At 42.1% G+C, this 13074-nt stretch overlaps 1 protein-coding gene across 1 annotated transcript in view; it reads right to left on the reverse strand.

Moving 5' to 3' along the window:
• Positions 1-13074, reverse strand: part of NIPAL2 (NIPA like domain containing 2) — a 64400-nt gene that overhangs the window by 38435 nt on the left and 12891 nt on the right. The window contains exons 2-3 of the mRNA XM_024215772.2: positions 5443-5511; positions 1263-1434 (exon numbers count right to left, since the gene is read on the reverse strand). Of these exons, the coding sequence (XP_024071540.2) occupies positions 1263-1434; positions 5443-5511 (241 nt within the window). The remainder of the gene's footprint in view (positions 1-1262; positions 1435-5442; positions 5512-13074) is intronic.

Genomic DNA, 13074 nt, shown 5'->3' on the forward strand with positions numbered 1-13074 from the left:
TAGAAAGAGACCATCCATGAAACACATGCTGTTTCTGGTGTCAAGATGAACTCCAGTGTACCTGGATCCTGATACGGCTGCACTGGATGCTTCAGTTTTGGATGTGAAGCAACATTATTAAGGGATGCAGCTGCACCAGTGAATTCCTATTTCTACAGCTTCTGTACTATGCTAGCCTATCTACTGTAATTTCCACTGGTACAGATGAGACAAAACTGTTTAAAAATAGAGTTCCCCAGAAAAGAAGAAACAGAATATAAATGAAATACCACCACCATAACTAAAATGATAAAAAAGATTTTGGCCCTGTAGTGATTGGGTGCTTAAATGCATTAATAAAAGGCTCTAAATATGGAATAAGAAATAATAAAATAAGGCCCATGGTATAAATAATTATTTGAAAGGTCTGTTAATTTGTCCTATGAAAGCACAAGATGGCAGCATTAGTAGTGCCCCAGAACAAAGTGAAGGTTTCTGGAATTTTGTAGGCCTCTCTAACCACACAGACCTCTTATCAGAGGAGGTAGAATAGTTTATGCACTTAATAAACTTCCCAAAAGAGAGAAGGAACCAAAGACACTAATCTGAGGAAAAGCACAACTCGGTGCAAATGCACAGCATGGCATTCACTCTGGTGCAAGGGCTCGAGAGAGCCACTCAGCACTGTTTAAGTTTCCTAGTACAGTAGTTCTTGTGGAGCCAACAATAGAGCATAGGGCAGAGGGAGAACGGAGTGCCAGAAAGGGTCTGTGTGGAGGCCATGCATAAGTCTGCATGGAGGATGGCGATGGGCAAGGGACAGCAGGGGAAAGCCACCTGATGCCACAGTGAGAGGCAACTGTATAAGACAGACAGAGAAAGTATTTAAGCACAAAAGGCTCAATCCAAAGCTCATTGAAGTCAAAGGAATGACTTCTGTCGATGTCAATGGGCCTTGGCTCAGGCCCCATTGTGGGGTACCTCAAACAACTGGATATTGACCCACTATCAACATGTACTGCAGTTCTACACAGAATTATCCTAGACCACTAAGCCAAACTATGGGATAGATTAATACGGGATCTTTTGCACTGAGTAGGGGGTTTATTTTAAAATTACATCCTATTCAATTGTATGATTCATTCACTTCCAGACTGTAATAGCCCTATTTCCCCCCAAATTCTCTCTTCTCTCTGCAATCCCTCTTGTATTTTTCTTATATTTCTCACTAACAACTGTTTAGTAAAATATCTACATAAATAAAACATGGAAAACCAGCTCACCTATGACGGATACACATCCTAATGGAGCTATAAGGGTGGCTGGAGCAAATCCATAAGCTGCAGCGTTTCCCAGCTCTCCAAGCCCCATGAGGATAATTCCACACCACCACAGCTTGCTTGTGTAATAGGGCTTTTGATTTGCTTGGCATGCCAGTCGGAGATGAGCATATTTCTGGAAATTAATTATTAGGAACAGATGAAAAAGAAGCTTTCATTGTGTTAATACATAGAATGAAATTTGAGTAATTAGGGGGCCTGTCAACTGCAAATACCAGGTACATCAAGATTTCATCTTTTTTTAAAATTAGTTTCAGTTTGATGTTGCAGACATAGTGCTTTGTACTAATACAGTGCTACTTTGGCTTGATGCTTCCTTAACCAAATACCCTGGTTTGAAATGATGAAAAATCTACCCCACTAAATATATCCACCAGAAAAAAATATCAAGACACTCTGAAGTTAATATATAGTCTAGGTGGCTAGCACTACAAGCCTCTGGTGTTATCTCAAAGGGTTTTTCAGGAAGAAAAAAAAAATTCCCAGGGGAGCCTAAGCGGCAATGCAAATGTATGAAGCTGAAGCCACAAACCAGGTGAAGTTGGCCATCGAGGAATGTGCTCCTTCTAGCTGATCCATGAAGTGGCTTCAAAGGCAGTTTAAGAATAAAACTGTGTGCAACTAAGCATGGCTAGTATCAGGAGGAACTGGCATTCCTTTCACACAAGACAGAGGCCTTTTTCTGCTCGCCTAACTCATGCATGACTTTAGTAGGATTACACACATTAGTAAAGCAAGCAGGATTTGGGCCATGATCACCTGCTATACAAAAAAACAAACAAACAAACAAACAAAAAACCCCCCCCCCGCACATTGTAAAGCATAATCTGGATTGGTTTAGTCTCAGTGAACGAAAGTTTGTCAACACTGTCTATGTTCCAAATGTCTTAATTTCTATTTCAACAGTACAGTATAACATAGGCAAATAACAGTTTGTCAACACCTTTTTCTACAGGGAAGAAGTACTATTTACTTGCATGGTAATTGTTTTCTATTTAGTTTTACAGCTTAAATTGTGCCGTGACGGGATGTTTTGATGACCGTGGTCATTCGAGTCTTCTAAAATAGGGTTCTGGCTGCACTGAAATCACTTAAAGGAGTGAGTAGATGATAGTCAAGAATGTATAATTATTGGGTGGATATGCAATTTTCACTATGCTAGTCTTGCTAGTTCGTGATACCCTGCCTATCATGCTGCCTAATATTGTCTCAGTTTCTCCCCTCTGTCTGTATCCATCCATATAAGTCTCTTGTCTTATACTTAGATTATAAACACTTTGGAGCTGGAACCATTTTTTTGTTCTGTGTTTGTACATCTAGCACAATGGGGTCTTGGTCTATGACTAAGGCTCCTAGGTACTATGTTACTACAAATACATACATAAATAATCATCTATATGGTCTCACATACAGAGCCAAATTTTTCACCAGCCCTTCTGCACAGTGTAAGAGGTAGTAACCAAGAGAGTTGGTGTTACTGCTCTACCTAGAACTGGTTGGGAAAATGCCTTTTTCCTTGTGGAAAATTTCAGTTTTTTGGCAAAAAAATTCTAAAACCAAAACATTTTGATTTGGAAATGCAGATGCAGTGCCTCATGGGAGTTGTAGTTCAGGTGTCCCATTCTCCTCTAGAGGCTGGGCTCTCTGGTCAGATGACATCTCCCATGATGCATCGTGGTCTTGCCTCTTGATGAGGGGAGGTGGTGCACCATGGCAGGTGCACGGCTGTAGTGCACCCTGCAGAATGACATCCAGCAGGGGAGCCTGGCCATGAAGCAGAATGGGAGGATAAGGCAACCCAACTACAACTCTCATGAGGCACCAGAGTGGCATTTCAGAATCAACTTATTTTGGCTTTTGTCTGAAATATTTCAATTTTCAGGCTTCAGTTTAAAAAAATTATCCACAGAAAGCTGACACTTTGGGTGAGAAATTCCATTTAGTCAAAAACCTAATTTTCTATTGAAAAACAATTTTGAAGGAAAATTTCGGATGAGCTCTAATTGTACCCTCATTCTGTTCCCTCACCCGCAAAAAACAACATGGAGGCCCTGAGAAAAATTCTAGAGTGCATGAAGAGACACTTTCCATGTATTTGATCATACAACCCCAATCCACTGGCAGCTCTTACACATCCTCCTCTGTTCAGATTGCTCATGCTCCAAGAATAAGTATTTTGCCCACATGGGAGTTCTGAGGGCACTTCCAATGCAGCTGAAATACAGTCACAAATTTGTACTGACTCTGGTGTGTTTGTTTGCAGACTGCTTTTTTATTTGGGGACCAATGGAGGCGGGGAAGAGAACACAAGGAGAAGGGGTCATTTGGTGGGTGGGATAGTGAAGAGTAACAAAATTTGGCCTATATCCCATTAATATTAATAGGAAAATAAATGTTGGGGTTTAAAGAAGTCAGGTGTCCATTTAATAAACCTCTCTTTCATTACTAAAGGGGACAATGCCATTTTTATAGGGCAATAGAAGTTTCTGCTGCAATTGGTTATCCATGGGGAAAGGGAGTAAGTCTTTATTAAGTTTGTACACAGTGTTTAAAGAAAGGAAGATGCTTCAGTTCAAATCCAGCCCAGGTTGTTAAAGAATAAAAGTTAAAGCTTGTTTGCAGGCCTGTGTATTCTCAATGTGCTTCCCAGTGAAGGTCCACCTTACAAAAAACACTTTAAGCAAGGCTAGGGACAGAAACTCTGAATTACCTCTTCACCCTGGCCTTGAGCAAACTTCCACTGTAGTCAATGGGAGAGATTTTCCACTGGAGTTGGATCTGCTCCCGTTAGAGGAGATCCTAGTCTCCAATCCAGAATTGAGGAACACTGGTTTGTCTTAGAGAACAATGGCAAATTACAAGGGGTCTGCAGATACACAGAGTACTTCTGTTTCTGGGGCTCTCAATCTAGAATAATTCAAAAGCACTAAATCCACTTAAGAAAATAGGAGTGGGCTGGTGAAGACTTTCATGAAAGATTGTGTAAAAGAGATTATGCTGAGAGATAGATTTGCAGTTGCATCCTTAATAGACAAAATCAGTTTTATACTAAGAGAGCTTAAAAAAGCCTGAATACAATGTTACCAAAGTAATTTTGTGAGAAATCGCTTTTCTTTTCTTTTTTAAATCTTCGAAGCTTCAAACATGGATTCTGCCAGTAAAATTCATTGGTAAGATTACTGAAAATACTTAAAGGGACATTTTCAAGATAAAAAAATCACAATAAAAAGTTGTTACTGTTTAACTAGTAGCAATTTTGATTATTAAAACAGAAGAGATTTTAAGAATTCACCTCAGTGATCCTTATTCATGCCAACAGTCCAACTGGGTTCAAGGGATTACTCTTGAAGGTAAAGGTGCAAGGTCAGGACCTCAGTTTGCTTTTTGTCTTTTATGCTATTTATTATTAGCATTTCCTTCAGCTTGCACAATGAAATTAGTCTGGCAAGCATTGCTTTCGGCCCCAATCTTGCAAACATTTAAGTAAATGTGTTATAATATATGGAGATATACCTATCTCATAGAACTGGAAGGGACCTTGAAAGGTCATCAAGTCCAGTCCCCTGCCTTCACTAGCATGACCAAGTACTGTCCCTGACAGGTTTGTTTGTTTGTTTTGTACCCCAGATCCTTAAATGGCCCCCTCAAGGATTGAACTCACAACCCTGGGTTTAGCAGGCCAATGCTCAAACCACTGAGCTATCCCTCCCCTCCATTAATTTATTTACAAGACTAGTTCTATTAAACAGGATTGGATGCCTTTGTTTATGGGCAGCTTCTCTTAGGATTTGCATTCACTAACACACTGGCTCTCAAGCTGAGGGTGACAATCACCATTGAGATCATGAAGAGGTCCAAGGGTGTAGTGATCTGCTTCCCTGTTTTTATGGCTAGTTGGAAGGAGGAATCCTGAAACTTTCTTCTGTTGTAACATGGGGTCACATAGAAAAGGTAGAGAACCAGTGCACTATCACAGAGTTATTGGGGGGAGGGAGGGAGGAAGCCTACATTTCAGTGGACTATTAACATGATTATTTAAAAAGTGCTTTAATTAAATAATAAAACATACATCATTTACTAAAATTTAAATAAATCCAAATAATTAGAAAAAAATATTTCATACCTGGATATTCAAAGAGATACTAATCAGAAAATTTCCAGTGATTGCCAGCAAAACACCCAAGAGCTGAGTCTGCAAAATTTAATTAAAAAACAAAGAAAATTAAAACATTGCTACTTATGAATTTATTCAGGCGTAATAGAACAGAAGGATCCTGCTAACACTTTTGTGAAAGGATATATCAGGAATAAAAACCCCAAATAATTGATTTTTTTCAGTTATTGAATTCATGCCTCACTAAGTAAATCAATGAGGAAAGCCTCTGCCTGAATACCCATAAAGATAATGAAGATGGTGCATTCTGCCTGGGGCATGAGCAGTAAACAACTGTAAATTGAAAGGTTATTCCATTGTACAGTTGTTTTTGCCATCCTTTGATAGAACACATTGTATTATACCCAAAGAAAGCTTGATAGGATTTGAGAAAATGTTATACTGACGTGAATTTTTTTATACAGCTAAGAATGTTTAACAATTTTATTATAGAGGCTAGAATCTAAGTCAACAGCAATCAGACTGTGCACACCACAGTCATTTGTGTACTAATGTATTCATCATATGACACATGACATCCAGCAACACAGGTATCCTGATAACTTCCTTAATGCATTTTGTTATTTCATCACATTCTGTTCGAGTTGGGATGTCTGCTTTTCAATAAGATTTGCGAACTTTACATAAAGTTGGGAAATTCAAAAAATAAAAACAGCATACATTATTTGGGGAAAAAAAGATATTTAGGTGCTACTTCAGCAAGCTCAAAGGCCAGACTACACTACAAAGTTACCTGTGTGGGTGCACCATGTTATAACAGTTGTGTCCTGATCATGGTATAATACAGTTTGGTCTTGGCAGGGTGGAAACCATGTTATAGTACCATGTGTCACTGTTCAGGAAAACTGCATCTCTATTCCCCCTCTATGGTCCAGCAAGGGCCCCACTCTCAGGCTTCTGGCTCCCAAGCAGTTGTCTTTCTCCCATCTGACTTGGGTATTCCCAGGCTGAACAGTTCCCTACCTTCACTTTTTCCTACCCATCAAAAGACAGGTTTCAGAGTAGCAGCCATGTTTGTCTGTATCCGTAAAAAGAACAGGAGTACTTGTGGCACCTTAGAGACTAACAAATTTATTTGAGCATAAGCTTTCGTGGGCTACAGCCCACTTCATCGGATGCATAGAATGGAACATATAATAAGAGTATATATATATATATATATATATATATATACACACACACATACAGAGAAGATGCCATACCAGCTCTAAGAGGCTAATTAATTAAGATGACCTATTATGAGCAGGAAAAAAACTTTTGTAGTCAATTACAGACAGTTGACAAGAGGTGTAAGGATAGTTATCATAAGGAAATAGATTCAAGTAGTGTAATGACTCAGCCATTCCCAGTCTCTATTCAAACCAGAGTTAATGGTATCTAATTTGCAAATCAATTCAAGCTCAGCAGTTTCTCTTTGGAGTCTGTTTTTGAAGTCTTTCTGTTGCAAAATTGACACCTACAGGTCTGTTACTGAGTGGCCAGAGAGGTTGAAAAGACATCAAAAGACAGTCTGTCTAAGCAGGCCTGCTTGCTTTTTCTTCAGAGACTAATAAGTTGCCCACAGTTATAAGTGACTATACAATTCTACCTAAGCAAGCCTATTTTATTCTTAAAAGGGAAAAGTATTAGAGAGAAAAGATATTAAAAACAACAAAAGAACCTACACACACGATAAACTTACCAGAGATCACCCCCTCCAACATGGGCTCTGGCAGAAGCAGTCCTTCAAAACCCCACCCCAGGGGTTTTCCTGTGGTTTCAAGTTCATCACACTCTTTGCTCAGAACAAGAACACAAGCTTATGGGGCCTCAGTAGGCCAAAGTCCTTCCAACCCTTCGTTAAGGATTGGGGCCCACAGGAGGGCCTGTCAGTTGGCTGGATCAGAACAAAAGCCCTGAGTCAGTTATTTATCCCAAAGTTCTTTCTTTGTCTGCAGGTCTCTGGAGAATCCAGTCTGAACTTCTGAAGAGACCCTGAATCACTCGGACAATGGGTCTCCTCCCTAGAGTGAAGACTCAAAAAGGGTGATAACTGGAGGAATTAGATCAGCATGCCCCCTCTTCCGAGAGAAGTTACATACACTCTCACAATAACACAAACAACTGCATTTTTAATGGACCCCAAAGGTATTAAACTTAATATAATAAGGTTTAATTTAATTCAAAAAGGTTTATCTAGGATATTGCTACAGCCCTTTGGTCTTTGTCCAGACTAGGATTTAAGCATGGTGCTAGCATGCTAGCTAATAGGCTAACACATTTCAGTCTAGCGCAGGCAAGACAGTGTATACTTTAACACTGTGCTGGTTCAGTTAAAGCTTGAGCTCAAGTCTAGCCTCTCAGGTTATGTTTACACTGTAGCTGGGAGGCAGGGTGACCAGGTGTCCAGTTTTCGACTGGAACACCTAGTTGAATAAGGACCCTGGCGGCGCCGGTCAGCACCACCAACCGGGCCGTTAAAGGTCCGGTCGGCAGTGCTGCAGCGCTAAGGCAGGCTAGTCCCTACCTGTCCTGGTACTGTGCTGCGCCCCGGAAGCAGCCAGCAGGTCCGGCTCCTAGGCAGGGGGACCACGGGGCTCTGTGCACTGCCCCCCGGGGGGGGGGGCAGTGCCTGCGGGTGAGAGCAGCGCACAGAGCCTCCTGCCCCCATACCTACTAGCGCCGGACCTGCTGGCCGCTTCCGGGGCGCACGCTCTGCTACACCGCTGACCGGGAGCTGACCAAGGTAACCCTGAGCCCCAACCCCCTGCCCCAGCCCTGAGCCCTCCCCAAACCTCTCATCCCTGGCCCCACCCCAGAGCCCGCACCCCCAGCCCAGAGCCTGCACCCCCTCCTGCACTCCAAGCCCCTGCCCCAGCCCTGTGAAAGTGAGTGAGGGTGGGGGAGAGCAAGCCACCAAGGGAGGGGGAATGTAGTGAGTGGGGGTGGTGCCTCAGGGGGCGGGGAAGGGGGTGGGGCCTCAGGGAAGTGGCAGGGCTAGGGTATTCGGTTTTGTGCCATTAGAAAGTCGGCAACCCTACTGGGAGGTGTAATTTCCAGCTTGAGTAGATGTACGTTTCCAGCTCTGCTTGAGTTCATGTGCTAAAATAGCAGTGTGGCCATGTGAAGTTTAGCAGTTAGCGCTAGGGTTGCCAGGTGCCCAGTTTTCAACTGGAAAGTCTGGTCAAAAAGGGGACATGGCAGTGTCCAGTCAGATGTACTGACCAGACACCAAAAGTCTAGTTACCACAGGCCGGGGGGAAGAGGGCCCTGGGTTATCAACCTACCTGCATCTCATGGGCAGGCAGGCAGCAGGCTCCGTGTCAGGCTGCAGCTTCGAAGCAGAGCGAGCCCAGCTACAAGGAAGGGGGAGAACAGCGAGTGATGGGTAAAGAGAGGGAGAGGAGCGAGCGGACAGCCTGGAGGAAGAGGTGGAGCAGGGGGTAGGGCCTTGGGGGAAGAGGTGTGGCAAGGGGGGGGAGTCCAGTTGTCAGCAATTAGAAAGTTGGCAACCCTCGTTAGCACTCTAAAATAGCAACGTGGCACAGGTGGCAGCTCAGGCTAGCCACCTGAGTACTACCTAGGGTCTCGAGCAGGCTTGTACTTGGGAACTAGCCTAAGCCGCTGCAGCCACACTGCTATTTTTAGCATGCTAGCTCGATCAGAGCAAGCATGTATACATCTACCCAAGTTGGCAATTATACCTTCCAGCTGCTGTGTAGACATACCCTAACTCAACCAGCCCAACATGTGATAAGGTATACACTGCCTTGTCCATATGCGGCGAGTTATATGGTCCTGTGGCGCCCATGCTCCACCAATATTCAGGAAGGTGGGCCCGGCTCCACCAATGTTTGGGCTTATATTTTCAGAGCCGTCCCGTCAATAGGATGGACCGGGTCTGCGACGTTGTGCAGTCTATATGGTTTTATAAAAACATGATAATAAGTGAATATAATGTAACTGGGATATGCTTCGTGCAAAAGGTCTCTTGTAAGGTATCATTACAAAGCTCATAATCTACTGAGTGTGATCATCCTATTTGTAGAAATGTACCTCTCTTGTATCTAAAACTAGAAATATAAAACATAACTCTGAGGGCCTATTGTAATTATGTAAACTGTGGGCCATTAATGATGGTTTGGAATCTTGATGACTCCCATTAACCAGGACCATTGTCTGCAGATGGCTGTGTTTACCTGTTAGTCTTCCTGTATATGTGTGTGCTGGCAAGTGGGCAATGAAGTCTTGCAGTGACATGTGATCATGTCACCTGAACTGGAATCCATCTTTAACCTGGTGCTTTTCCAGTGAGGGGGGGTGGAAACCCAGAGGGACAAAGGGTTCCCGCCTTATGCAAAAGATATATAAAGGGGTGGAAGAGAACAAAGGGAGAGAGGAGCCATCATGAAGAATCCCCTAGCTATCACCTGAGCTGGAACAAGAGCTGTACCAGGGGAAAGAATTGTACCCAGGCCTGGAAGGTGTCCAGTCTGAGAAAAACTTACTGAAGCATCTCTGAGGGTGAGATTATCTGTATTTAGCTTGATTAGACATAGATTTGCGCATTTTATTTTATTTTGCTTGGTGACTTACTTTGTTCTGCCTGTTACTACTTGGACCCACTTAAATCCTATTTTCTGTATTTAATAAAATCACTTTTTATTTAGTAATTTACTCAGAGTATGTATTAATACCTGGGGGAGCAAACAACTGTGCATATTTCTCTATCAGTGTTATAGAGGGCGAACAATTTATGAGTTTGCCCTGCATAAGCTTTATGCAGGGTAAAACGGATTTATTTGGATTTAGACCCCATTGGGAGTTGAGCATCTGAGTGCTAGAGACAAGCACACTTCTGTGAGCTGTTTTCAGGTAAACTTGCAGCTTTGGGGCAAGTGATTCAGACCCTGGGTCTGTGTTGGAGCAGACGGGAGTGTCTGGCTCAGCAAGACAGGGTGCTGGAGTCCTGAGCTGGCAGGGAAAACAGGATCGGGGTAGTCTTTGCACATTGGGTGGCAGCTCCCAAGGGGGTTTCTGTGATCCAACCTGTCACAGGGTCAACTGCCTCGGGCCCTGCGCTTTGGTGAGCTCCGTGCTTTAGGGGGATGCGGGGTCCAGGGGGGCCTGAAGGGTTAGTGGGGGGCCTGGCAGCAGCGAGTGACCTGGCCCCAGCCCGCTCCGCTCCGCCCCGCCTCTTCCCGCCCCTGCTCCACCCCCCCAGGTAAGAAATTATATTATCAATTTAGGCAATTTTCAGAGCAAAGGCCAGGTCTTCTTCTGTCTTGTCTGCAGCACCAAGAAAAGTGTTGCCACTTAATAACAGAATGAAGGAAAGAATTCAAGCTTTTTCCAACTCAGAGCATAGTTTTCTCCAATTCAGAGTATCTTCAAACAACAGTTGTTTAGCCAAATACTCGAGTCCTAGAACTTGCTGATAATCTTCCAGAACTGTCAGCCTGTTTCTGCACACTCTAGTTTTAGCTAGAGATGTAAACTAGTAGACTGATAAGGAGCACTGCAGACTTGCTGCCCAGAAAAGAAATGGCCTACTCTCTCCTTTTAGAGCCTCCCTCAACCCTGCACCCCCAAAAACTCAAAACAAAGCACAAACACGAAGCTGAGTTCAGCAAACATTTTCCTGAGCCACTTGCTGCTTTTTCAGAAACTTTTCTAAGCTCCTGGAAAAACGCACACTCCTTTTCATTTGTTCTAGTAGCCTCTGACATACCAGTCAAGAGATGCTGTTAGAATCCTGACTAGATGAAAGCTGTTATTCTTTGCTTGACTGAGCTTTCCACAGACACTACAGGCTTCACTGTCTGTCAACTTGACTTGAGGACTGAATCATTGCTGCATGATAACAAAGGCTCCAAATGATAACATTCATGGTGGCTTAGTCACTGCAGAGAAATACAGCTTGTCAGGGGAAAGAGAGAAACATAAAGCAAGGAGATTAATATCAACAGAAAAGGAGTAGATAAATACAAGAACCCAGTGACAACAAATCCAAAAGCCAAAAAAAAAAAAAAAAGGAAAGAAAGTGTTGAGAGAAAATAAGTTAGACTCACAGAACAAACTAAATGGAGCCAGGACTTGTCTACACATGTACTGAAACCAAAATAATTAAATCAGTTTTAATTCATACCCTCAATTATTTTAATGAAAGTCTGCATATGCACACAAGGGCCCTACTTTGATGTAACTTTTATAATAAACCCTCTGTAATGTAGATTTAAGTGAGGTAGAAGTCTGATCAAAACAAACAGAAAAAATGTAGACTGAAATAATGCAATCCACACTAGTTGTTACATTGGGTTTGTCTTGACTAGGATAAAATATGTATAGTTAGAATGTGTTAGCTAAAATTCTAGTATAGGCAAGATGTACTAAAATGTTAAGCTGGTTGACTTGAAGCATTGGAGTTTTAGCATCTGTTAGTTAGAACGGGCTAGTTAATGTATTGTAAAACAAATGCTCCTACCTTTCTATTCAAGACAAACCCCATTTAAACTAGATTTCTGACATCCTGTGCTTGGGACACAGGACGCCTGATTCCCCTCTCACATTCTATCCAGACTAGAGTGTTTGGTCATGTTGTAATGTAATACTTTGCTTGTAAATGTTAATGTACACATTTCACAAACATTTGTTCTAGAACACAAGCGTTGCTTCTGGTGGTGGCTGACCAATCAGGTAAACCCTGGCCAGGAGCAATTGTTTGTGAGGTGTCCACATTAGCATTTGTGATCATGTCGGGTTAATGCACTAACTGATAACCAATTAAAATTTGTTACAGCAGGACCAACAACTCTAGTCTAGATACTGTGAATGTAAATCAGCGGTTAACTCCTTTGAAGAAGATGGAGTGACTTGTAAAGACAGTGAATTGAGTCCTTGTTTGTTTTGTTAGATAGTGAATGCATTTACTTTTGAAAGCTAGTTGAATTTTCATTGCTCACTCCTACGAAAATAACAATGCTGCATTTCTTTAGCTCTCATCTTTTAGTTACATACCAACTGGCTATCTTCAAGTTTACTGTAGTACATTCCAAAGTCCAGATTAGTCACTAGAGAGAAAGGGTATACACCCAACTATTCATGTTAACAAGGTTTATTCTTTTCAGGGGATCTGCGGTGATATTATAAAGAAGAACGTATAACTATTAGTTTATTAATGTCACCAAAACTACAAATGGAATAATTACAGCCTTGTATAGTGTAACTTCATTTATCAGGTTACCAAAGGATCTGTCACATCCCTCAGCACTATTACACACCTTCTACTGCTTCCCTACAAATCCAAAACCCTGGTTTTTGAGCCGATCTAACTTCTGTTGGAATCAATGGGAGTCTTTCAATTGATTATCATGGGAGTTGAATCAGACCCATTCTGAAGACAGACATCCAAATCTTTTTGAAAATAGAGTCTTCCAAACTCTGTACTGTTTAAGTTATTTCTTTTTGCATGATACATGGAACTGTGTTTTTATTTTACAAGTTTTCTTGAGCTCATCTTCTGTTCTGCATTCCCCCTCCTGACAGAGAGCAACATTTAATTTTAATTACTGGCTAGCAAATTCAACAGTAATGTTCACCTTC

Source organism: Terrapene carolina, unplaced genomic scaffold (assembly GCF_002925995.2).
Source record: "Terrapene carolina triunguis isolate 2854851 unplaced genomic scaffold, T_m_triunguis-2.0 Scaffold58, whole genome shotgun sequence".
NCBI lineage: Eukaryota > Metazoa > Chordata > Testudines > Emydidae > Terrapene > Terrapene triunguis.